Source organism: Cetorhinus maximus, chromosome 3 (assembly GCF_964194155.1).
Source record: "Cetorhinus maximus chromosome 3, sCetMax3.hap1.1, whole genome shotgun sequence".
Lineage (NCBI taxonomy): Eukaryota > Metazoa > Chordata > Chondrichthyes > Lamniformes > Cetorhinidae > Cetorhinus > Cetorhinus maximus.
In genome coordinates this window covers 42,093,629-42,120,868 of record NC_135881.1, presented here as the reverse complement: position 1 = coordinate 42,120,868, position 27,240 = coordinate 42,093,629, and the positions used below count along the sequence as shown (strand labels likewise).

General features: G+C 42.3%; 1 protein-coding gene and 1 long non-coding RNA gene across 8 annotated transcripts in view; one reads left to right on the top strand and one right to left on the bottom strand.

Moving 5' to 3' along the window:
• The window catches only part of LOC144677753 (uncharacterized), a 104,606-nt gene extending 89,598 nt beyond the window's left edge, over nucleotides 1–15,008 (top strand). Inside the window, exon 3 of the long non-coding RNA XR_013575806.1 lies at nucleotides 14,994–15,008. This is a non-coding gene — a long non-coding RNA (uncharacterized LOC144677753). The remainder of the gene's footprint in view (nucleotides 1–14,993) is intronic.
• Nucleotides 13,218–27,240, bottom strand: part of znf438 (zinc finger protein 438) — a 217,389-nt gene continuing 203,366 nt past the window's right edge. For all 7 annotated transcript variants that reach the window (XM_078537755.1, XM_078537741.1, XM_078537743.1 and 4 more), the window contains 2 exons: nucleotides 14,193–15,157; nucleotides 13,218–13,500 (listed from right to left, as the gene is read on the bottom strand). In XM_078537755.1, coding sequence (XP_078393881.1) covers nucleotides 14,230–15,157 — 928 coding nt within the window. In that variant the 3' untranslated portion in view covers nucleotides 13,218–13,500; nucleotides 14,193–14,229. The remainder of the gene's footprint in view (nucleotides 13,501–14,192; nucleotides 15,158–27,240) is intronic.

The following is a 27,240-nucleotide window of genomic DNA, read 5'->3' as shown; positions in this document are numbered from 1 at the left end:
AGGGCACAAAATCAGGACTGTGGTGAAGCAGGAACTTCTGGGAGGCTTGGATTGGTAGGCAAGAGAAGGGAGCAGCAGAGGCAGCTGAATTGATGGTGCCAATCTTACCAACAAGAAGTCCATGAACATCTTGCAATTATTGTTGGAGTAAAGGGTGAGAGCAGAGAATAGGGGCTTAAGGAGGCAGTTAGGGGTGTGGAAAATAATCCATCCAGGTCATCTTTGCTGCCCAAGGTAATCCTCAAGTAGTGGGCAAGTTTGGTAGAGGAGAATGAAGTTCAACAGTGCTTGGTGTGGTCCAGTCACATGTTGGTGATGGATGACTAAACTAGCTGTACGCCAGATATGCTCTTCTCCATACTCGCTAGACTTCAGGGAAAGGATGGTGCGGGTCACATAGGAGGGACGAGCAGCTGAGAATAATACAAAAGCAAAATACTGTTTACACTAGAAATCTTAAAAAAAAACATAGAAAATACTGGAAATATTCAGCAGGTCAGGCAGCACCTGTGGAGAGAGAAACAGAGTCAATGTTTCAAGTCAATGACCTTTCATTACAACTGGAAAAATTAGAGATGTAACAGTTTTAAGCAAGTATGGGGGCTGGGAAACGATAAAAGGGAAAGATTGTGTTAGGATGGAAGGCAGGAGAGATTGAATAACAAAGGAATAATCATGCAAGTCAAAAGGGAATGGTAATGGGACAAGTAAAGAAACAAAAGATGGGTTTAGAGGAAGGATATATGAGGATAGCAGAATCATTACGATCAGCTGCTGTCCAAAAATCTGGGGCTGAATGCAGTGTGGGTCTGGAAGGTTGTAAAGTGCCTTATTGGAAGATAAGGTGTTGTTCCTCAAGCTTATGTTGAGCTTTATTGGAACAATGAAGGCGGAGGAGGACAGAGAGGTCAGAATGGAATAAGGTAGAAAATAAAAATGACAAGAGGCAGACATAACGGAGGTGTCCCATAAATTGATCACCCAACCTCTACACACCCTGCCCCCACCCCACTACCAACAATGGGAACTCTATCGTGGTTCTGGGAAGGAGGAGAAGGGATGAGAGCAGAAGTGTGGGAAATGGAGCAGACACAATCAAGGGTCCTGTCAAACACTGTGGAAGGGGAATCTTCTGTTGGGGAAAAAGGGTGTATTGGAAGCCCTTGGGTGTATTGGAAGGTATGGAAGGTGACATCATCAACACAGATGCTATGGAAGCAGAGAAACTGGGAGAATGGAATAGAGTTCTTTCATGAAGCAGACTGGAAGAGGAAGTATAGTTAAAGTAGCTGTGGGATTCAGTGGGCTTATATTAGATATTGGTCGACAGTCTATCCACAGAAATGAAGATAGAGAGAATCAAGGGAGGGAAGAATCAGAGGTGGGCCAAGTGAAAACAAGGCTGAAACTATATGCAAAGTTCATGAAATTTTCCAGTTTGGAGTGAGAGCAAGAAATGGCACTGATAGTCATCAATGTACTGGAGAGCAAGGCAACAGACAGGGTGAGTAGGACTGGAACAAACTGTTCCACATGTCCCTGAAAATTGCAAGTAAGCCAGGACCCCCACAGATTCCCACAACAACAGTTTTTATTTGGAGAAAGAGAGCGGAGCCAAAGCAGAAGTTGTTCAATATAAGAACAAGTGCAAACAGGCAGAAAAAGGGAATAGCAGATGGGGACTGAATGGGCCTCAGTTCGAGAAAGAAGCAGAGAGCCCTCAAGCTGTACTGGTGAGGAATGGAGGTGTAGAGAGATCATATTGGATCAATGAGCCCTAGCATAACTGGAGTCAATAGGAATCAGGGGGGTAAACTATCCGTTGGTTGGAGTCATATCCGACACAAAGATGGTTGTGGTTGTTGGCGGTCAATCATTTCAATTCTCAGGTAGCGTCCTAGGCCCAACCACCTTCAACGACTTCATCAATGACCTTCCTTCCCATCATAAGGTCAGAAGTGGGAATGTTCGCTGATGATTGCACAATGTTCAGCACCATTCACGACTTCTCAGATACTGAAGCAGTCCATATGCAGAAAGATCTGGACAATATCCAGGCTTGGGCTGACAAGTGGTAAGTATTATTTGCGCCACAAGTGCCAGGCAATGACTATCTCCAACGTCAGAGAATCCAACCATTGCTCCTTGATGTTCAATGGCATTACCATCACTGAATCCCCCACTATCAACACCCTGGGGGGGTTACCATTGACCAGCAACAGAACTGGACTAGCCATATAAATACTGTGGCTACAAAAGCACATCAGAGCTGGGAATTCTGTGGAGAGTATCTTACCTCCCGATTCCTCATAACCTGTCCACCATCCATAAGGCACAAGTCAGGAGTGTGGTGGAATACTCTCTACTTGCCTGGATGAGTGCGACTCCAACGCTCAAGAAGCTCAACACCATCCAGGACAAAGTTTTATTGGCACCCATCCACCACATTCAACTTTCACTCTCTCCACCACTGGCATACAGTAGCAGCAGTGTGTACCATCTACAAGATGCACTGCAGCAACTCATCAAGGCTCCTTTGACAGCAACTTCCAAACCTGTGACCTCAACCACCTAGAAGAACAAGGGGAGCAGATGCATGGGAACACCACCCCCTGGAAGTTCCCTTCCAAGCCACGCACCACCCTGACTTTGAATTATATCACCTTTTCTTTATTGTTGCTGGGCCAAAATCCTGGAACTTTAGGATGTGGGTGTACCAACATCACGAACTGCAGCGGTTCAAGAAGGCAGCTCACCACCACCTTCTCAAGGGCGATTAGGGATGGGCAATAACAATCCTGGCCCAGCCAGCGAAGCCCACGTTCTGTGAAAAGACGTCCATAGTGAAACTATTAAAGTAGTGGAGAGCGAAGATGGACGTGGATGTAGTTGTGAAGAGACCCACAAGGAGGGAAACTAGTTGAGGAAGAAATCAGTTCCATGGGGCAAGAATGGGCTGAAGCAAACTGGGAATAATTCATAAGGTAGAATAGAAAGAGAATGGAGAAACTATTTCCACTGGCAGGAGGGTTATAACCAGAGGAGAGAGACTTAAGATAATTGGTAAAAGAACTAGTGGGCTGATTAGGAGAATTTTCTTTGCAGCAAGGTGTTACAATCTGGAATTCATTGCTAGAAGGTATGGTAGAACCATATTCAACAGTACCTTTCAAAATGGAATTGGGTATATGCTTGAAAAGGAAACACATGCAGGGGTATGGAGAAAAAGTAGATGAGTGGAACTAATTGGATAGCTCAAAGCACTAAGGGCTGAATGGCCTCCTCCTGTGCTGACTCTATGGGATCAAAGATGGAATTAACGGGGTGGTTGAATAGGATAGGAGTTGCAGAAGTATTAGGGCGAATGAATGGGCAAAGGTGACGCAGTTGGGAATTTTAAAGTGCAGTTGTAGATGACTTGGAGGAAATCTTTTGGAAGGACAAGCACAGAAGGAAACATGGTTGGAAGGGGGCAAGGGGAACGTAGGTGGAGAGTTTCAAGGGAATGGTCAGAGATAATTCTCACAGACAGGCAGTCCACATTATGCAAGTGGTTTTTGGGTTGAGGAAATTGATTAAAAGTGCTAGAGCTGAATGTTACAGTATACATATGGAAACTAATGTTGTAGATGATGTTGCAGAGAGGCATGGTACAGATAAGGAGGAGCAGGGAGACAAGCACAGATCCTAGAGGCACTCTGGAGTTGATGAATTGTGGGAGGGAAGAGAAGCCTTTAATGGAGCTGGCGGTTTCTTCTGATAGCAACACTGGAACCACACAAGGGAGGACCATGTAGCTAAACAATGGACAAGAGTTGTTGAAGGAAGATGGCAGAGTCCATAATGTCAAACACTGCACAGAGATTGAGGAGAACAAGAAGGGATAACACACCATGGTCACACTCACAAAGGATGTTATTCATGCTTTTTTCTAGGGCTGTTTTGGCATTGCAAGATGAGCAGAAGCTGGACTCAATGGATTGGAATAGAGAATTAAACTGCAGTTCTGAACTACCAGGAACCTATTCACATAAAGTTATGTCTAATGAGGCACTTGTTTAAATAGTAAATGTTGGTGTTAGGATAGTGTGTTTGCTTGCTCTTCCAAAACCTTAGTTCCTTAATGAGCTGATTATTCTGAGAACAGGTCATTTTTAAAGTAACAAGCACTGCAATAAACATGCATACTCAACATTCGGATAATTTCCAGGGCATTAAGGGGAAATGCACCGTCTGTAGCATTGCATTATTATGGTCCACAAATCAGCACTTTTCCCAATTCTGTAATTTCATCAAAAAAACATTTATTTTTCCAACTATACAAGAAATTTACCTTAGAAAGCCTTAGGCACAGGAAATTTAAAACAAATCCAATGAATTGTATCACCAATGTACTTAATCGACTCACAGCAAACAACATATAACAACATTTATTAGAAAAATAATCTGAGTTACATAAGTTTAATCAAAAGACAACATAATTGCATTTTTCCTAATATATGTTTAAAAGATTGGGTAACGGATGCATCAGCTTTCAATGCAGAAAACAAAATCTCTCGAGAGTTTACCTGGATATCAATTGAGTTTTGTTGTAATAATGTTATGTTTACAACATAAAGGATTAATCAGTAGGATGGAGATAGGGGTTTATTTTAAGATTGTAAACCAGCAATGAAAACTTACATAAGGAGCTGTATATCTTCCTTTGGCATTATTGGTTGTGGAAAGTACTCATTTTGTGATTATAACTATCAATAATCTGTCAAACAAAAATGTATAAAAACCACTACCTCCATTTGGACCACCAGTTTGCATGTGGTGGGTCTTAAGCTGACTGCAGCTATGTGTTCCAGCCCACCTGCAGCCTGACCTCATTTCCCAGGCTGTGTGTGGCTCAGTCAATTGAGCTGATCTGGAAACTTGAGCAAGAGGCAGAAATGGCTACATTAGGGAATGATTGCTCAATACATTTCTATCTTTTAAAAAAAAATACCTACACTAGTAAGAAATGTGGGTCCATTAAATTTACTATGTTCAGCTCATTTATAGGGATTTTAGCACTCAACCCATCAACAAGATAGTTGTGCTTCAAAATCTAAAAGGCTCAGCTTTGGAAGTCTGATATTTCCTAACTTTGCATTAACATAAACAAGGTAGGTTTAACTTCTCTATTATCATCTATTCTATATTTCCAATTTTGCTGCAAACATTAAAATACAGCCTGTATTTTAGTTTGCAAAGCTGACATTTCAGTGGCATTTTTACTGTTTTTTTGCTGCACAGCACTATAGTTACACCATCTTGGTCTTATTATCTATTTGTGTCTGGTTCCATTTATAAATCAACCTGGCTTGAGCTTAAAATGCTTCCTTTGATTATATACAACAGCCTTCAGGCTCATTTGTACTCTGCAATATTGACACACCACATTTAACATCTCACAGTTTAAAACTGTTTTCCTTGGGATCTTTTTACATAACAAAACACACAGGCTAAACTATGCAGATGGAAATGAGAGTATTCACTTGCTTTTCAGAATTCCTAAGTACATTTCAATGAATAGAATTAAAGATAACATTTTTTTTTACAAACAATAGCTCCTGAATAAACTGAACAGTTACAAACAGCATAAGATTATCCCAAGTCTTGACACCTTTTCCTCTATGATCTTTCCATGGTTACAAAACCTACTATCTTATCTCCTCCAGTCTTTTTTTGTGTGAAGGTCAGCACTCACAAATTGGATTGAAATATTGCTTAAAACTCAGCCACTACGTTTGTATGGCATTTCTGTTTCCATTTCATCTCAGCACCCTGTATAAAGGGGGAATTCTGTCTACACGAGAGACCGAGAATACACTCAGAAGGATTGCTTCAAGAAGGGATTAGTTGATTCGATGCGAGAAATGCACGAGGAATACAAGAATGTCAACTGGAGTTGGGCGAGAAGGGATTAACGAACAGGTGGTATAATATCTAAACTTTCCATCAATGAAAGTCTTAACACAGCCCACACAGGCTGCATCGAATAATGATGTGAGAGAGAATTTTAACCTCCCAAGGGATTTGTTCTATTGCACAAATTTTACATGCAGCCCCATCGTGCCAAATATTTATATCTTCCAGGTTGTTTGACAACTCATCAGTTATCTGATTTTATATATGTACGCATACACTTCCGGCATCATCTGTTCTGATCTCTGGTCATGATTTTGTCCTGCTTCTGTGACAATACAAACACAGTTGCTTATAATTATTTTTAATGGGTTGCTGTAACATCTGTTAAAATAACCATTCGACTTAACTTTCAGTGCATTTAAGTTCTCCCACCTCTGGTGGCAGTGTGGTGCAAGTTGGCTAACTCTGCCGACCATTTTGTGCTTTCAGCTCATATTTCTCATTGCATAAGTCAGATGAGTTAATTTTAAGCACATAATGTTGAATTTTAGTTCACATCCATTCATCCATTTGGCTTTGACTCCTCGCAATTACTTTTTCCCCATTGACTTGCTTTATTCCCCCCCTTCCCCATTTTGATCCTTGACCCTCTTCTGCTGCTGACTTGGCATATCCCTAAACCCCTTCTCGCTCATTATTCTAGTGTTATTCCCACTTCACCTGCTCTGCTGATTGGCCTTGCCCAGCTCTCATTTATTTTCGCCACCTCTTGCAAACGATTTTCTGCTCAGTTTGTACGTTTAAAATGTTTAAAAACTATTTTCAGCTAAGTTTTATGTTCCATGCCCTCTCCACTTTAAATTAAAAATAAAGCTTTAAATGGTTGATCTACTGTTAAATTTGGGGTGAGGAGGAAGAGGATAATTTTTGAGGAAGTGAGTGAAAGTGATGACAGCTGAGATGGAGAGTGAGCGAGAGACACTAAGGGGACAGTGGATGCAGTGGTTAATGAACTGGGAGAAAAGCAATGGCAGGAGGGAATGTGGATGGAAGAGAGAAAAGATGGGGGAGGCAGGATGCAAAACGGACAGGTGAAGAGGTAACCTCAATGAGAAACACAGGAGGATGCAGGGTTTGAATGGGTTCTGCCATAAGAACAAATCAGGGCCACAGTGGGATTGGGGAGTTAGTGGAAAGGGGAGTGAGCAGTGGGGTAGTGGAGATTGGGAAGTCTTAAGGGGAAGGTGATGATGTAGAAGTGCAAGCCATGGTGAGGCAGGAAAAGAAGGGAAGGGACTCTCTTTTTCTTTGCACCCATCATTAGAAAATGTGAACTACAGTCCTTGGCAACTCTTATCTCTTGCTACTGCAATTCCTTCTAACCTGGTGATCTGTATCATACCCCAGTTATAGTATTTCCATTTTCTTATTAAAAATGTCTAATCAGAGTTGTTCATAGTTTAAGTTTCTGACTTCCACATAATCAGCTTCTTTTAACTTCCCAGATATCCTTAACATACAATATCTTTATTCTGATCTCTCCTGACCATAAGGTGTTGAGTTCATTACTATTCTCTGGGGTCAGCTACGCTACCATCTCCTCAAAGGGAAAAGATTTTTTTTTAAAAGAAAGAATGAAACAGAGCAAGAAGAGGATTACAGAAGATAAATGCTGCCTTTGATCGCAGACCTTGAAAGCAGGAGCTGGAAACAGAACTGGAGGTGTTTCAAAAATTGAAGGTGTCTTGGTGAGTTTCTGCAATGCATCCAATGGATATCGCATACTGCAGCCACAATGCACCAGTGTTGGAGAGAATGCAGATTCAAGTTAGTGAATGGGTGCCAATCGAGCAGATTGCTTTGCCCTGGATAAGTATCGAGCTTCTTGAGTGCTGTTGGAACTACAACCATTTAGGAAAGCGGAGAATACTTCATCACATTCCTAACTAGCATCAGAACTTTGTCAAATCCTTCCAAAAATCTAGGTACAGCATTCTAGCTAGAAGGTACATATATTAATACAGAGCCCTGTTCTTTGCAGACAGGAAGATCATGTACACACATTGTGCCTGCTTCAACTAAACAAAATAGGCAGCAATCATGCTCTGGTTCATTCCCCAGGGCAATGCCAATCAGAGTCAATCTGCGAAGTTTGAATTTAAACAAAGCTTGGCAGTTAACTGTCAGTCATCAGTTAACTTGAGCATTCTCCATGGCAACACCTCTACCAGAGTCCACTTGCCAACCAATCGGCACTCTCTTCTCAAAGTATAAATTGTTGTTCCTTTTACATTTGGTATTCTTGAAAATGCCTTGATGAGTGCAAGACAAAAAGCTTTGATATCTCTTTTTTCAGCAATACTCAAGCTCTGTATTATCAAACAACTATTAATAGATTAGTCATTCCATTACTTTATCTAGGTTGAACGCAAGACTAATGGGTTTGTAATGTGTCAGTCTGTTCTGAAAGTATGAACCTTTTTAGCCCCTGTTCAGTCTATTAGATCCTTCTCAGTGTTCAATGTCTCTCATAATAACCAACAAGACATCAAAAAATCTCCTCCCCTGTTTCTCTTAGTAATTTGGGGTAATATCATTCCTCTCTCGAGACTTTTGTCTATGACTTCCATTTCCTTTATAATTGAAGTCATTGGGCCAAATCTTCCAGTCTCTGGGTCATCAGATACCGGATGTACAACTGAAGATGTATGTTGGGACCCTGCAGAAGTCCTGATGTGCAGACCTATGTGGAAATTGTCTGGGAAGTTCAAACCTCTGATGGGCAATTCCCCTGCTCTCCCGGACCCTGTGCAAATATCTTTGAACTAGAGATGGAGGCTTTAGGCAGTTCCGCAGTACTTACCTGGATAGTTACCCAGGAAATGTAAGACAAATTAAAACCTTGTCTAACACCTGTCTAACTACACAACTGACTCCCCAATCACCCCCGCGGCCTTACCCAACTAACCCCACTAACCTGACTACCCACTCACCTACCTACTCCCCTTTCATCCACCCACCTATTCATTAACATTCAAAGGCTGGACCTTTAAACTTACCATATGGCAGTTAGTGCCGTAAAATGGGGGCGTCATTTCTTCCCCCGACTCGACTCCATTCCGATGGAGTTCCACGGGGGACGCTGCACTACACATTTCTGTGAAAGCCTGGATCGAAAGATCCTGAAAGAAGTGCAGTGAGTGCAGCGGAAATCTGCTCGTCATTGCTGCCAATAGAAAGATTTGGGCCATTACATCAGGTAGCGTTATCTCTATTAGGGGGGTGCATGAATGGTTGGAAGATTATTATTTAGTATATTAATTATTTTGTGCTCATCCTTCATTTTAGCTCCATCAGCATCTTTTTGGTTCTGGCCTCTTCTTTACCTCTCCTCTTTTAATTACAGCACTTAAAGAATATTTACCATTATGTTTTACTTCTGCAGCTTTGACCTTCCTAGGTCATTCTTATCCCTTTGATGAATGTTTGAACATAATTTCTCACTTCCTATATTCATCCCAGTGTACCCTGCACTTTTCTCCCTGGAAGATTTGGTGAAGGTTCTCTTTCTCCGGATTTGCTGCTGATTCTTTTGTTAAACCATCTGAGGTCACACTTGTTCAGTCTACTTAGTAATTCTTAGTCTCACTTAATCCTGCGTGTTCAGCATTACACCTTTAAAGGTGTATCAGATATCCTTTACAGAAGTATTGCTAACAACTGCATTGCCTTAATCAATTTCTTTAAGCTGTTCTCTCATTTATTTGAATTTAATCTGATTAAAATTATATACAGCTGCCTCATTTTCCTCAGTATTTCTGAACCCCTGACCATGATGAGCTTGATCATTTGTTCCTGAATCAGCCTATGCTTAAATTTATCAAGCTTGAGTAGAGTTCCTCAATAATAAAAAAAAATCTGCCTCCTTTCAAATAGCTTCTATAAAAATCTCTTGATACAGTAGGCTGTCTTACTTTTGATTTTAATCTGGTGATCATGGTGAGTATTGCTGAAAAAAGAGAAATGCTGTCAAAGCTGAGTCTTGCAGTCATCAGGACAGTTCGCAAGGATACCAATGGTAAAGAGAACAACAACTTATGCTGCATGAGAAGAGGGTGCTGATTTATTGGCAAGTGAACTCTGACTGGCAGAGGCATTGCCATGGAGAATGCATCAGGGAACAGTTAACTGCCAAGCTGCTGTTCAAATTTAAACCAGGTAGTCGACTTCAATTGGTCAAGGCATTGCCATGGGAATGAACCAGAGAACGGCTGCCCCCAAGCTTTCGTTTAGTTGAAAAAGGCACACTACATGGACTGGCTCCTTCTGTCTGCAAAAGACAGGTCCTTGTGTATGAATATATGTAGCTTCTAGCATCCAGAAGTGAGCCACACTGCGAGCCTGACTGTTAATCTTAAATTGGTTTTCAGTGTAATTCTTAGCACAATCAGGATTGTTTAGCAAGTGTCATCCAATCACAGAATCCCATCTAACGTTGGACACTATGTTTTGAATTTTGAAAGCATGGGCTGGTTGGGGATGGTCTGTACTTTGCCCGTTGTGAACAGCCATGCCTTCAGAGTCTATGTCTACCCATGTTTGGTAACTAGTTTCTGTATGTTTCTCAGAGTTACCTGTCATAGCTGCCTAGACGGTAAACCACTGGTCTGCATGGCTATTTTGAGAAATGTTTGGAGCAACTGCCTGCTTTAAACTCTCTAGTCAGGTTCTGATTGTCTCACCAGACCAAAATAGCTCTAATGAAATCAAACATTATCTGCAACAGCGATCGTGGCATATTAACCCTCCTCATTCTGCAAGACTTCTCTGCAATCTTTGACACACTCAGTGACATTATCCTCCTCCAACACTACTCCTCCACTGACCAGCTTAATGGGATTGGCCTTGCTTATTCAATTACAGATTCTAGCAGCTTTTCTTATCACATCATGATGTCTGGAGTCCCCAAGATCCACTGTTGGCTTTGTCCTCCTCTTTGTTGACGTGCTATTCCTGGCAGCCTCATCTGAAGCCATGGCGTCAGTTTTCACATGCATGCTGATGACAATCAGCTCCACCTCTCCACCACTTTTCAACCCCTCCACTGTCCTGTGTGTCACATGACTTTCCAACTTACTCATTCCTTCCTGGGAAAATCAAAGCTATTGTCTTTGGGCCCTGTTAGAAACTCTTATTCATTGCCACCAAGTACATTCTCTATCTCAGGCTGAACCAGACTGTTCACAACCTAGGTGTCCTATTCAAAACCGACCCTGAACTTATGTCTTCTCTGACAAAGTGACCACCTGCGTCCACCTCTGTGACATCATCCAACTCAGTCTATCTGTTACTGAAGCCCTCATTCATGACTGTGACATCATCCAACTCAGTCTATCTGTTACTGAAGCCCTCATTCGTGACTCTGTCATCCCCAAACTTTATTTACGCCAGTGCCTCTTGGCCAGCCTTCTATCCTCCACCTTTCATAATCATCAGCTTGTCCTTGCTGATCTGCAATAATTGTCAGTGCCCTGATGCCTTTCGAAACGGTATTTAAATTCCTCCAAAATACCCATCCCCACCCCTGTAAATGCCTCTAAATCTGCTCCCTCATGTATTCCTGTAGCTTCCATTCATTTGACTCTGGCCTAGCAATGCCTCACTTGCTCCCTTCACTCATCGACATCAACTGTGTTTTCAGCCACCTACGTTGAGGAATTTCCTCCCTAAACCCATCAACCTCTTCACCTCCTCCTGTTGTACCCTCCTTAAAAGACATCTTTTCACCTTGGATGGAGGTGGAAGTTATCTTATGAGGAAAGGGTGAACAGGTTGGGCCTGTATCCACTGGAGTTTAGAAGAATGAGAGGTGATCTTATTGAAATATAAAAGATCCTGTGGGGACTTGACAAGGCAGATGATGAAAGGCTGTTTCCTCTTATGGGAGAGAACTAAGGGACACGATTTAAAAATAAAGGGTCTCCCATTTAATGCAGAGTTGAGGAGACATTTTTTCTCTAGAGGGTCGCGAGTCTTTGGAGCTCTCTTCCCCAGAAAGCGGTGGAAGCAGGGTCATTGAATATTTTTAAGGCAGCTGTAGATAGATTTTTGACTAACAAGGGGGTCAAAGGGGAAAGGAATGCATGTTCCTTGTTAAAATTCATTTAGTTAGGCAGACAGCAATCTTGGAAAATGGGATGTTCCTTACTGTAATAATCTTATGTTTTTATAACTCTCTCTTCTCTTTCAACAACCTTAACAAAAACATTCCCTGTCTTTTGAAAACTATATTTCCATTCTCCATACTTGGTGAATTGCAATCCTGAAGGATTAACAATAAGCAGTAAGGGTAGTCGGGAAAGTAGAGTTGATCAGCCATGATCTTACTGAGTGGCGGAGCAGGCTCGAGAGGCTGAATGGCCTACTCATGAACTTAGGAATGGCGGAGCATATGTTCAACCAAGCATTTGGCCAACGTTAGTACCCCATTCATTGGCTCAGCATGTGTTTTCTGTGAAGCACATAGGGATGTGGGGAAAAAGATTTTTTACCCAGCAAGTGGTTAGCATTTGAAATGCACTACCTGGAGTAGTTTCAATTTGGCTTTCAAGAGAGAATTGGATAGTTTTCTGAAGAGAAAAAAGTTGCAGGGCGATGGGGAATAGGCAGGATGTGGGACTAGCTGAGCTGTTCTTACATAGAGCCGGCATGGATATGAAGGGCAGAATGGCCTTCCGTGCAGAAACCATTCTATGATTCTATGTTTTCCATTATTAAAGTGCAATATAAATGCAAGTTACTGTTGTGGTAATGCAAGACTTGGATGAATTCAATAAAGAGATTACAGCTCATTGTTAATCCTTCAGGATTGCAATGGAGTATGGAAATATAGTTTTCAAATGACAAGGAGCACTGTTGTTAAGGTTGTTGAAAAAGAAGACAGTTATAAAAACATGAAATTATTACAGTAAGGAATATCCCATTTTAAGAATTAACTTTCTTACCCACTTCTAGGTCTCCTGTTACCATAAACTATTTTCCCATTGACAGAGCTGGCAAGTGACCTGTTCTCAAGATTTAGACTGTTAGAATGATACCCCAGAGCACTTTTCCAATTGGTACAACTAATCCCACAATAACATAATATTTTGTCTCAAGATAGGTGGAAGATTAGAACTATTTCAACAAGGTCCTGTACAAAGAACTAAACAGTGAGTCACTAATAGAGGCTGAATGAATCATCCCTTCTTGTTTTGTTCCAATTCTGATCTCTCAGAAAATCTATTGCTTATAAAAATTGGTATCGTGTCCCTGTAATACTTTGTAAATCTTTATTCAATCAGCAATTCCTAACTGAATCAATTTAAATACTTCAATATTTCCAATACAGTGATACAAAGGCTTTTGAATTCCATTCAGTGACCCCTGCTGCAAAGTGCACGTATCGATGTTAGGCAAGGACAAGAACTTGGTTGTGATATCCCTACAGCAAATGGCCTGCTGTCAGTCACCGTCCAGTCGCACACTCAAGAATGGCTGATTAGATCAGGTACTAGAGGGCTGCTGGTGCCCACTTTCTTGTATCTCAACACGAGTGTGCACCTTCCAGGTAGGAGGGAGAAAAAGAAAATAAGTCAATGAAATACATCAAGAAAACGAAGAATAATTCTTCACAATCTCTTGCTTTTTATAGACTCTAGTGTGACAGTTGCAATAGGTACTCTATCAATGTGAGGCTGACAGACTGCTGATAACTACAAGTGCAGTAAAATTAACAGTTGCGTGATTTTTATTTTTTGCACCACCAGGAGGAGCTAAAGCAGTTTTATGACTTACTTGGGGCCTTCATTGTCAAAACTAAGTACATACAATACATTACAATATTAACCAAAACTGTACATTTTAATCTCAGGAGTGGATTATATATTTGTTACAGAAACAAGGTGTACTGATGTTACAAGCAGCAACATTGATTTATAGTCCCCAGGGGCCAAGAGACTGCATTACTGTCTGTGACACCATTTCAGATTTTGTTTAATTGTACTGCTGAATTATTTTCAGTAGATTGCCTTTTCTGTTTGATTTTCTACCTTCTATTCGAGCCGCTTCCCAAACCATGCCAAATTTTACCATGCACCTTCATGTTACAAGATACCAAGATAGTTTTATTTGAAGATAAATGTACAGTCTCATAACAAAAACATTGTTTCATCTGGATACTCATAAGCAACATTATATTCTTCATTAACATCTCTTAGTCCAGATTCAGAATTTTACACTGGCTACCAACTCACCTTAGAGAGACTTATTAGTTCCTGAAGCACTGGCATGTTAATCACAATGTTTGGTACAGAATACTTGAGCTCCAGTTAATGAGAACTCCAGTAGGCACTTTGGGCACTGATGCGCAACACCCTCTTGCTGAAATACAACTTCTTCACGACTGTTACCTTTCCAGTTCATGCAGAAAAAGGTCTTCAAACAAAATGGACATGTTAACTGACAATAATCAAGAGTCTCTTCTGCTCCACCAGTGCAGCTGCTCACGTGCACCTTGCACTCATCGAGTGCAGTTCTTCTCCCATTGTGTAGCTTGCACTGGGACGCTGCACCTACAATGCTTTTGCAGAGTGGTTCACTGCTGACAGCAGTGTGTTCTGCTGAAACATTGGGCAGTTCCTCATCAATCGTGCAATGTTCATTCAATGAACTGAAGACTGTCCACAGCACAACGGGGTCCTTGCACTTGTGGTGACTTTGCCAGTGCCTGAAGAGTTCAGATTTGCTTCCACAGTTCTGTTTACATAAAATACAATTAAACCCAAAATTTGTAAGGAACTGGATTTTCTTATCCTTAGGAACTGTACTTGAATCCACAGCCTCTGAACGGAGCTGTTGTTTGTAATGCAAAACCATGTGCTTCTTCAATTTAAAACAGGAGTGAAAAGCTTCTTCACAAATGCCGCACTTTACCAGATTTTTCTTCTCACCAAGTTGTTTCCAATAGTTTGCCGCATGCTTGAACAGCTCTTGCTCGGCTTCCATGCTAGAGTAAATAGGAAATCCACTGATACATCTACTTTTCTCTTTTACAGATCTCTCTTCTACCCTCAGCTGCAGCTCTTCCTCATGAACACACAACAGGTGCAACTTCATATCAACAAAGGTGGGGGTGACAACTTGGCAACGGGCACATTTTATTTGCAAGGTGCCGAGACCAACTACTTCAGCTTGTGATTGGTTATCCTCAGCTTGCTTCCTGAAAAACAAAACAACTTCAATTATAGTGAAGCTCTTAGCTTAAACAAGAAAAACATGGTAAACATGTCCCTGAATGCTGTAGGTTACAATGATAGCAACAATAATATTTCTACAATAAGTTTTACAGGTGGGCTGAAAAATTGTTGTAACCTGTCCTACCTTTCTGAACAAATAGATATGAAGACATCCCATCTGAAAGAATGGGTGTCACCTGCATCACCACAGAATTTTTATTCACGAAACCAGCAGAAATGTGCAGCCCACATAGGCGTGCATGATCTTTCGGTCCTTGGTATCAAAGGTCACCAATGTATTGTAGGTAGAGGTTTTTGTTGGGGGCAGGTGCAGAAGGGATGAAGAGGTGATAAACAAAGGAAAATAATTTTGAAGCCAAATAAAATTAATAGACCAGAAACATAAATCATGCTTGAGCCAGATGATGTCGACATCTAAAATACATTTTTGGCTTATAAAAGTAATCTAACACACAGAATTTACATGAAATGGATTTCATTAGATCTTAATAAAGCTGAAATATGCGCAGAATGGAAAAAGGTCTAGAGCTTGAAATCTGTGATAACAGATTAAATCACAAAAATGAGGCTCTGCTGCAATTCTCATCAATTTTAGTAAGCTCTTTGTGGATTCGTTTCAGCTTACTTTTCTGCAGGTTTATTAGCTTAAATTCAACATCTCAAGTAGGAAAGCACTGTAAGGTTTTGTTCTTTCCACAAAGCTTGCAGGCTAGGCTATAAACAGCAAGGATGAGTAGGTTTCACTTTGATTGTGAAGGGAGGGGTTCTGCTAAATACACGGTTCGTCTGAAAGAAACATGCCAACTGGTGTTGTTCAGTCTCAACAAATACCATATCCACGTCCTCCTCCAGAGTAACCCAACCAAGAAAAACAAAGGCCTGCAAGTGTCTGGATCACTTCACAATCATGAATGTTCACAGTGCCCTTTTGCTGACTTGTACAGTAAATCCGACCTCGCAGAAGATCTTATCATTTTGTACCTAATACAGTTATTATGGGCTAGTATGTAACAGCAAGTAGCTTTTAACAGTATGTTTTATTCATGAACAGGTCTCGCTCCTTTCCTTCTCTAACAGCTGCTCAGTTCAGCTGTAAACAAGTTTTTCTCCCCAGAAAACCAAGTGGTTCTGCCCTGTACTCTGTCCATAAATATCACACTGTCATAGAACAAAAGCTGTGTACATATTAATAGTCTAATCATTAAAGGTGAAGAAAAGCTGATCTCACATCTTGTTTCCAGAGCACATACGTTGTGAGTAATGTGGCACTTTTCCTAATATGGTGTCTAACTATCTGTTACCTAATAAAAGCATGTTCCCCCCCACCACCCGCCCCCTACTCACCCTCCCAACCCCCCCACCAATGACTGGTCTGTGTTTCACAGGTTACTCTCTTTTTAAAAACCTGCAGTGTGAACACCCATTTAACACTGCACCACTTAGATGAATTAAACAACAGTGGAAAAAGTAATCCTTCACAACAGCAATCTCCAGCACAATTTTACTGTTGGAAAATTCATCTTGCTCAGAAGAGGAATTAACTGTTAAATAACAAGATTAACTTCCAGCTTCATGAAACATTTAATACTTATTTATACAGTATTCCACACAGAAGACAATGTCTCCTTAGAGCACATTCAAGGGAGAAATGATGGGTAAAGGATCAGCCTCAGATAAATAAGCCGAGGGTGCAGAAAATAAACAATGGTCTGTTGTCAGGGTAATGGAGAGTTTGGGTTGGGAAATACCTCAAGAAAAGGTTTTGCTCATTGGGTGGGATGAGGATCCTCAAGTTGATTGTCATGGACCTAGGGGGCCAATGTCTCTGGGCAATGTCCCAAAGGTGGAAGAAAGCAGTCCTCAAATTGGACTGGATGCAAAGTAGAATGTTCAGATTTAAGTCAAGAAAGGTACGGTTGTTCTCACCACCCCACCCCAGCTACTGGTTTTGATGAGGGCATGAGAAAGATAGCATCCATGTGGCTGTGGATGGCATCACATATTAGGATGTAGAGGATGAATATGAGGGAATCAAAGATGAGATTCCAATACCAATGTGATTATAAGGCCCATAGGAAGAAAAACTTTGAGGAATATATATATATAATAATTTTATATATATATATATGTGCATAGATCTTTGACTATTGCAAGACATATCGAGAGAGTGGCTAGCAAACCATATGGAATCTTGGGTTTTGTAAAGAGATATTGAGTACAAAAATAGAGAAGTTATGTTGAACCTTTACAAAGCACTGGTTAGGCCACAACTAGAGTAGTGCGTTTTGTTCAGATCTTCACACTTCAGGAAAGATGTGAGGATCCTCAAGATAAGACCATAAGACGTAGGAGCAGAAGTAGGCTATTCAGCCCATTGAGCCTGTTCTGCCATTCAATGAGATCATGGCTGATCTGCTAATCCTCAACTCCACTTTCCTGCCTTTTCCCCATAACCCTTGATTCCCTGTTATGACACAGCACTTGGTTTAAACCCCAGAGGGAAACGACCAACTGTCATAGCCAGTATTTTCAATTGGTATGTTTGAGATGCAGCTCTGAATTCAGGAATAAAACTACCAAGCCTCAAGAGGTTTTTTATATAAAACTAAATTAAACATTTATTAATTTAACAGCAAGTTTAAACACATACACATGTCCACAAATTACTACCATAACAACTTTTAAACAAATCCCCGAATTAATCACTCCCAGGTAAATCTTCACCAAGGCAACAGTAACCCATAGACTTTAAACAGGCACCAGGCAAAGCACATTTGCCCTTATGAATTCAAAGTGAGGTCCCTTGCAATTTGGTTCCTTTGCAGACAGTTGTAGGCTTACAGGCTAGTTAGATGTTAAATGCCTCTGACCTATACACACAACTCCTTTTGGTTTATATCTAGCTTTCCCTTTGAATGTAAATTTTCCATTGTATTACTAGGTTTTTAATTTTACCTCTCCTAACAATAATCCTTTCATTCCACCAATTTTATTAGTTGCTTGGTGTCTCCCAGCTAGGTGCAAGATTTTACCCATTCTTTTGAATGGTTTATTCAACAAATGCAAATTGACTTTACCTTTTAACTTATGTTTATCTAATTAACATCTCAAACTACTATACATCAAAGCACCCATTCTAACTGTTCTTAATCCAATTAAACCACACATAGACACAAGACCTACTGCAAGTCCAATTTAAAAATAATTTCCAATAACATTATAGACATTACTCTCTTCATGACATCCCTCACTGATTAAAAATCTGTGTATCTCAGCCTTGAATATACTTAACAACCCAACCCTCTGTGGTAAAGAATTCCACAGATTAACAACCATCAGAGAAAAAATTCCTCTTCATCTCTGTTTTAAATGGGCAACCCCTCACTCTGAGATTATACCCTCTGGTCCTGGACTCTCCCACAAAGAGAAACAACCTTTCAGCATCTACCCTGTCAAGCCCCTAACATGTATTTTCAATAAGGTCGCCTCTCATTCAACATCCTGGGGGTTATCATTGACAAGAAATGGAACTGGACTAGCTATATAAATACTGTGGCACAAGAGCAGGTCAGAGCCTAGGAATCGTGTGATGAGTAACCCACCTCCTGACTCTCCAAAGCCTGTCCACCATCTACAAGATACAGGTCAGAAGTGTGATGGAATACTCCCCACTTGCCTGGATGAGTACAGCTCCCAAAACACTCAAGAAGCTTGACACCGCCCAGGACAAAGCAGTCCGCTTGACTGGCACATCCACAAACATTCACTCCCTCCACCACCGACGCACAGTAGCAGCAGTGTGTACCATCTACAAGATAATCTGTAGGAATTCACCCAGGCTCCTTAAACAGCACCTTCCAAACCCACGACCACTACCATCTAGAAGAACAAGGGTAGCAGATAGATAAGAACACCACCACCTGGAGGTTCCCCTCCAAGTCACCCACCATTCTGACTTGGAAATATATCGCCATTCCTTCACTGTCGCTGGGACAAAATCCTGGAACTCCCTCCCTAACAACATTGTGGGTGTACCTACACTACGTGGGCTGCAGCAGTTCAAGAAGGCAGCTCACCACCATCTTCTCAAGGGCAGTTAGGGATGGGCAATAAATGCTGGCCCAGCCAGCAAAGCCCACATCCCATGAATGAATAAAAAATATCATCTAAACTGGCCTAACCGCTCCTCATAAGAAAATCCCTCCATACCCTGGATCAACCTAGTGAACCTTCTGTGGACTGCCTCCAATGCCAGTGCATCTTTCCTTACATAAGGGGACCAAAACTGTTCACAGTATTCTAGGTGTGGTCTAACTAGTGCCTTGTATGGTTTTAGCAAGACTTCCCTATTTATATACTCCATTCCCTTTGAAATAAAGGCCAACATTCCCTTTACCTTTCCTATTACCTTTTGAACTTGTATGCTAGCTTTTTGTGATTCATGCACGAGGACTCCCAAATCCCTCTGTTCTGCAGCTTTCTTCAGTCTTCCTCCATTTAACAAATATTCAACTCCTCTATTCTTCCTGCCAAAGTGCATAACCTCACATTTTCCCACATTATATTCCATCTGCCAAGTTTTTGCCCACTCACTTAACCTGTCTATATCCCTCTGTAGACTTGTGTCTTCCTCACCACTTGCCTTCCCACCTATTTTTGTGTCATCCGTAAACTTGGCGATAGTACATTTATTTCCCTCATCCAATTCATTAATACATATTGTAAATAACTGTGGCCCTAGCACTGATCCCTGTGGCATTCCACTATTTATAGGTTGCCATCCTGAAAATGCCATCCATATCCCAACTCTGTCTCCCATTAGTTAGCCAATTCTCTGTCCATGCTAATATACTACCCCCAACACCATGGGCTCATCTTATTAAGTAGCCTTATGTGTGGTACCTTATCAAATGCCTTTTGGAAACCTAAATATATTACATCTACTGGTTCTCCTTTATCTATCCTGCTTGTTACCTCCTCAAAGAATTCTAATAAATTTGTCAGGCATGATTTCCCCTTCATGAAGCCATGCTGACTCTGCTTGATTATACTATGCATTTCTAAATGCTCTGCTATTACATCCTTTATAATAGACTCCAACATTTTCCCAATGACAGATGTTATGCTAACTGGCCTATAGTACCTGTTTTTTGTCTCACTCCCATTTTAAATAAGGGTGGTACATTGGCAGTTTTCCAATCCTCTGGGACTTTTCCAGAATCTAAGGATTCTCGGAAAATTACTACCAGTTCATCCACTATCTCTGCAGCTATTTCCTTTAATATCCTAGAATGCAACCAATCAGGTCGAGGTGACGTGTTGGCCTTTAGCCTCATTAGTTTCCCTAGTACTTTTTCTCTAATGATAGTTATTGTATTTATTTCCTCCCCACCTTTTGCCCCTTGATTATTTAGTATTTTTGGTATGCTATTCGTGTCTTCTACTGTGAAGATTGATGCAAAGTATTTATTCAACTCCTCTGCCACTTCCTGTTTCCCCATTATTATTTCCCCAACCTCATTCTCTAAGGGGACTATACTTACTTTGGCCTCTCTTCCTTTTTATATATTTAAAGAAGCTCTTACTGTCTGTTTTTATATTGCTTGCTAGTTTACCCTCAAAGTTTATTTTCTCCCTCTTTATTATTTTTTTGGTCATCTTCTGTTGGTTTTTAAAACTTTCCCAATCCTCTGGCTTACCACTAATCTTTGCCACATTGTATGTTTTTTCTTTCACCTTGATACCATCCTTAACTTCCTTGGTTAACCATGGTTGGTTTATCCCCTTCCTACAATCTTTCTTCTTCAAAGGTCATAATGTTTATTGGCAAGAGGGAGAATAAGATTAGAGAAATTAATGCATGGCTCAAAGACTGGTGTGGGAGAAGTGGGTTCCGGTTCCGGTGGGGCACTGGCAGCAGTACTGGGGAAAGTGGGGGCTTACCATTGGGACGGTCTACACCTGAACCATGCTGGGACAAGTGGTCTTGCGAATTGCATAACTAGCGAAGTAGAAAAGGTTTTAAACTAAATCGTGGAGGCAAGGGATCAAATGTGGGAAGATGTGGTAAATTAAAGAGTAGAGACAAGGTAAGAGAGGAAGATATTAATCTGGGAAAGAATAAACAAATCATGATGGGAAGAGACAGAGAGTCTAAGAGTAAACCAATAGATAAGGCTAGAGGTTACAAAAATAATAAAAGGACAAAACTTAAGGCTCTGTGTCTGAATGCATGTAGCATTCGAAACAACGCTGATGACCTATTAGTACAAACAGAGATAAGTAAGTACAATGTCGTAAGTAAGACAGCGCCTTCCAAACCCACGACCACCACCACCTAGAAGGACAAGGGCAGCAGGTAGTTGGGAACACCCACCACCTGGAGGTTCCCCTCCAAGTAATTCACCATCCTGACTTGGAAATATATCACTGTTCTTTCACTGCCACTGGGTCAAAATGCTGGAATTCCCTCCCTAACAGCATTATGGGTGTACCTACACCACATGGACTGCAGCGATTCAAGAAGCCAGCTCACCACCACCTTCTCAAGGGCAACTAGGGATGGGCAATAAATGCTGGCCTAGCCACATCCCATGAATGAATTAAAAAAAAAATCTGATAGCCATTACAGAGACAGGGTGGGATAGATTGGGGCCTGAATATTGAAGGGTATGTGACTTTTAGGAAGGATGGGAAGTTAGGAAATGGTGGAGGGCTGGCTCTGCTAATTAAAGACGACATTAACACAAGAGAGAGAGATAGCCAAAGTACAGGAAACCAGGATATAGAAGCGGTTTGGGCAGAGATGAGGAATGATAAAGGCAAGAAGTCGCTCAAGGGAGTGGTGTACAGGCCCCCTAAGTGATCACATGGTAGGGCGGGAAAGGTGCAGCGATTATCAATCTTCGTATAGACTGGAACAACCAGATGAGTAAAGGTAGCGTAGACAATGAATTCATAGAATGTTTTCGGGATAATTTCTTAGATTAGCACATTCTGGAGCTAACCAAGGAGCAGGCTACACTGGACCTGGGATTGTGCAATGAGATAGGATTAATTAATGACCTTATAGTGAAGGCGCCCCTAGATAGCAGTGATCATAATGTGATTGTATTTTACATTCAGTTTCAGGGAGAGAAGATTAGGTCTAACACTAGTATTTTAAACTTAAATAAGAGCAATTAGGAGGGCATGAAAACAGAGCTAGCGAAAGTGAACTGGCAATTTAGGTTAAGGCATAGGTCAATAGAGATCCAGTGGCAGACATTTAAGGAGATATTTCAAAATACACAGAATAGATACATTCTGACAAGAATGAAAAATTCCAAGGGCAGGATCCACCATCTGTGGTTAACTAAAAAAGTTAGATAGTATCAAACTGAAAAAGCATATAATTGTGCAAAGGTGGGAGGCAGTTAAGAAGATTGGACAAAAAATAAAAAACAGCAAAGAATGACTAAAAGATCAATAAGGAGGGACAATTAGAGTATGAGAGAAAGCTAGCTAAAAACAAAGACAGACAGTAAGAGTTTCTGTAGATATTTTTAAAAAGAGAGTTAACAAAGTGAGTGTTGGCCCTATAGAAAATCTGGGGAATTAATAATGTAATATAAGGAAATAGCAGATGAACTGAGTAGGTATTTTGCATTGGTCTTCACTATAGAGGATACAAGTAACGTCCTAGAATCAGGAACTGGAAGGGAGGAACTCAATAAAATTACAATCACCAGGGAAATCTTAAATTTAAAAAATTCCATTCTCATGTTTTAAACCTTCCATGGCCTTGCCTTCCCTATTTATTTAACCTTCTCCAGAGAAAACACACCACTTGCTTTGATTTTTCTGTTTGTCTGACTTTGATTTCTTGTACCTGCACTGCTGCTTTTGCCAAGCTTTACTGGCTGCGTCTTAAGCTGCCTAGACCCTTTACTCTGAAATTGCCTTAGTAAACTTGTCAACTCTCTCGATGCCTCTCCTAAAAGACTCTCCATAAATCTATTCTTTAACCAAACTTTTAGATGCATCTCCTTGCATTCCTTCTTTGGATTGTTATTTTTTTTTGCCTTGGGGCTCTGAAGTGCTTTGGAATGTTTTTCTACATTAAAGGCTTGAGACTGTACACATTAATGAACGAATTTGACTATTTTTCATTTGTGGCATAATTTAAAAAAAGGTAAATGAGTTTTATTAAAGAGGCTTAGTTAGGTACATTTATTAAACTGAAAATGATTGAACATTTTCCCACAGAAGGATGCTTTAGTGACTGGAAGCCAGTGACGTACCACAAGGATCTGTGCTGGGTCCCCTATTATTCATAATTTATATGAATGACAGAGATGACTATGTGGGGGGTAGGATTAGTAAGTTTGTGGATGACACAAAGATTGGCCGGGTGGTTAACAGTGAGGTTGAGTGTCTTGAGCTACAGGAAGATATAGACGGGATGATCAAATGGGCAGATAAGTGGCAGATGGAATTTAACCCTGAAAAGTGTGAGGTCAGACACTTTGGAAGGAGTAATTTGACAAGGAAGTATTCAATGAACAGCATGACACTAGGAAGTTCTGAGGAACAAAGGGACTTTGGCGTGTGTCCACAGATCTCTGAAGGTGGAGGGACATGTTAGTGGGGTGGTGAAAAAGGCATGTGGGACACTTGCCTCTATTAATCGAGGCATAGATTACAAAAGTAGGGAGGTCATGTTGGAGCTGTATGGAACCTTGGTGAGGCCACAGCTGGAGTACTGTGTGCTGTTCTGGTCGCCACGTTAAAGGAAGGATGTGATTGTACTGGAGGGGGTGCAGAGGAGATTCACCAGAAGTTATGAAGAGAGGTTGGATAGACTTGGGTTGTTTTCGTTGGAGCAGAGAAGACTGAGGGTGACTTGATCGAGGTGTACAAGATTATGAGGGGCATGGACAGGGTGGATAGGGAGCAGCTGTTCCCCTTAGTTGAAGGGTCAGTCACGAGGGGACATAAGTTCAAGGTGAGGGGCAGGAGGTTTAGGGGGGATGTGAGGAAAAACTTTTTTACCCAGAGGGTGGTGGCGGTCTGGAATGCGCTGCCTAGGAGGGTGGTGGAGGCGGGTTGCCTCACATCCTTTAAAAAGTACCTGGATGAGCACTTGGCACGTCATAATATCCAAGGCTATGGGCCAAGTGCTGGTAAATGGGATTAGGTAGGTAGGTCAGGTGTTTCTCACATGTCAGTGCAGACTGGATGGGCCGAAGGGCCTCTTCTGCACTGTGTGATTCTGAAGTGGTACTTAGCAAATTATTGGAACTGTGGGCTGACAAGCCCCCGGGTCCTCATGAATTTCATCCTAGGGTCTTAAAAAAAGTGGCTAGTGAGATAGTTGATGTGTTGGTTTTAACTTTCCAAAATTCACTAGATTCAGGGAAGGTTCCATTAGATTGAAAAATAGCTAATGTAGCTACTTTATTCAAAAAAGGAAGAGAGACAGAAAGCAGGAAACTATAGGCCAGTTAGCTTAACACCTGTCATAGGGAAGATGTTAGAAACTATTATTAAAGATGTTGTAAGAGGGCACTTAGATAAATTCAAGGTAATCAAGTAGAGTCAACATGGCTTTGTGAAAGGGGAATCATGTTTAACCAATTTATTGGAGTTCTTTGAAGCAATAACAGGTGCTGTGAGTAAAGGTGGTTGTACTGTACTTAGATTTTCAGGAGGCATTTGATGAGGTGCCTCATCAAAGGTTATTACAGAAAATAAAACCTCATGGTATAGGGCAGTGTTCTTCATTGCAAGGCCTGCGAGGCATGGCGGCTCCCATCGACATTAAGTGCAGCTCCCCAGCTACCTCCAACGAGAGCCCGGAAAGCAGAGTGTGGCAAAGCGGTGTGCAAGGGCCTCTGGAGAGGAGAGTCTGGCTGCGAGGTCCGGGGCCCCGGGGAGATGAATCTGGCTGCGAGGTCCGGGGCCCCGGGGAGATGAATCTGGCTGCGAGGTCCGGGGCCTCGGGGAGGTGAATCTGGCTGCGAGGTCCGGGGCCCCGGGGAGATGAATCTGGCTGCGAGGTCCGGGGCCCCGGGGAGGTGAATCTGGCTGCGAGGTCCGGGGCCCCGGGGAGATGAATCTGGCTGCGAGGTCCGGGGCCCCGGGGAGGTGAATCTGGCTGCGAGGTCCGGGGCCCCGGGGAGATGAATCTGGCTGCGAGGTCCGGGGCCTCGGGGAGGTGAATCTGGCTGCGAGGTCCGGGGCCCCGGGGAGACGAATCTGGCTGCGAGGTCCGGGGCCCCGGGGAGGTGAATCTGGCTGCGAGGTCCGGGGCCCCGGGGAGATGAATCTGGCTGCGAGGTCCGGGGCCCCGGGGAGGTGAATCTGGCTGCGAGGTCCGGGGCCCCGGGGAGATGAATCTGGCTGCGAGGTCCGGGGCCCCGGGGAGATGAATCTGGCTGCGAGGTCTGGGGCCCCGGGGAGGTGAATCTGGCTGCGAGGTCGGGGCCTCGGGGAGGAGAGTCTGGCTACGAGGTCGGGGCCCCGGGGAGGTGAATCTGGCTGCGAGGTCAGGGCCCTGGGGAGGAGAGTCTGGCTGCGAGGTCAGGGCCCTGGGGAGGTGAGTCTGGCTGCGAGGTCCGGGTGCCAGGGAGGTAAATGTGGCTGCGAGGTCCGGGGCCTGGGGGAGGAGTCTGGCTGCGAGGTCCGGGGCCCCGGGGAGGTGAATCTGGCTGCGAGGATTGGGAGTGAGCCACTGCAGAACAGAGCCACAGGTTATAAGGTGAGGGGGTGAGGAAGTGGCTGACTGGTGCGTGTTTGTGAGAGAGTGTGGGAGAATGAGAGTGTGTGAGACAGAGAGAGCTAGTGAGAGAGCTGATGAGTGAGTGAGTGAGAGAGAGAGAGATAGAAAGAGTGTGAGAAAGAGAGCGAGACTGAGAAAGCGAGTGAGTGTGAGAGTGAGAGATCTGCTTGTATTCAGGAAATGGATCTGCTCTTCAGCACTGAGCCGATGCTAACAGCGGCCTCCACCCGGGGAGACACCACCTGGCATTTTGATGCAGTTGGCTACTGGAATTGTTCAAGCGTCAGCCACCCTCGCAGTAGGATGTGGCGCACAGGAGAGCACCACCAGCTCATTGCGAGAGAGAAGCACATTCTGCAGGTAAATCCCTCACCCTAGCAGTGAGGCGCAGCCATGTCAGGCCGCTTCAGTCCACCAGAATGAACAATGTATTCTGCTTTTCAATTAATGTCCTTTCTTCCTTTGTATTATCACAAGCAGGAGCGAATCAGGCAATTGCCTCTATTATAGTAGTCGACGTGGCTCTCACATAGCAGGTTTTTTTTTGCTAAAGTGGCCCTTGCTTGAAAAATAATGAAGATCACTGATATAGGGGCTAACATATTGGCATGTATAGAAGATTGGCTAGCTAACAGGAAACAGAGAGTAGGCATAAAAGGGTCTTTTTCTGGTTGCCAGGATGTGACGAGTCGTGTGCCACAGGGGTCAGTGCTCAGGCCTCAACTCTTTACAATTTATATAAATGATTTGGATGAAGGGACAGATGGTATGGTTGCTAAATTTGCTGATGACACAAAGGTAGGTAGGAAAGTAAGCTGTGAAGAGGACTTGAAGAGCTACAAAAGGATATAGATAGGTTAGGTGAGTGGACAAAGATCTGGCAATTGGAGTATAACGTAGGAAAATGTGTGGTTGTCCACTTTGGCAGGAAAAATAAAAAAGAGACATATTATTGAAATGGTGAGAGATTGCAGAGCTCCAAGATGCAGAGGGATCTGGGTGTCCTAGTGCATGAATCGCAAAAGGTTAGTATACAGGTGCAGCAAGTAATTAGCAAAGCTACTAGACTGTTATCGTTTACTGTGAGGGGAATAGAATACAAGAGTAGGGAGGTTATGCTTCAGTTTATAGTTTATGGTGAGGCCACATCTGGAGTGCTGTGTACTGTATTGGTTTCCTTATTTAAGGAAAGGTGTAAATGCATTTGAAGCAGTTCAGAGAAGGTTTACTAGATTAATACCTGGAATGTATGGGTTATCTTATGCGGAAAGGCTGGACAGGCTT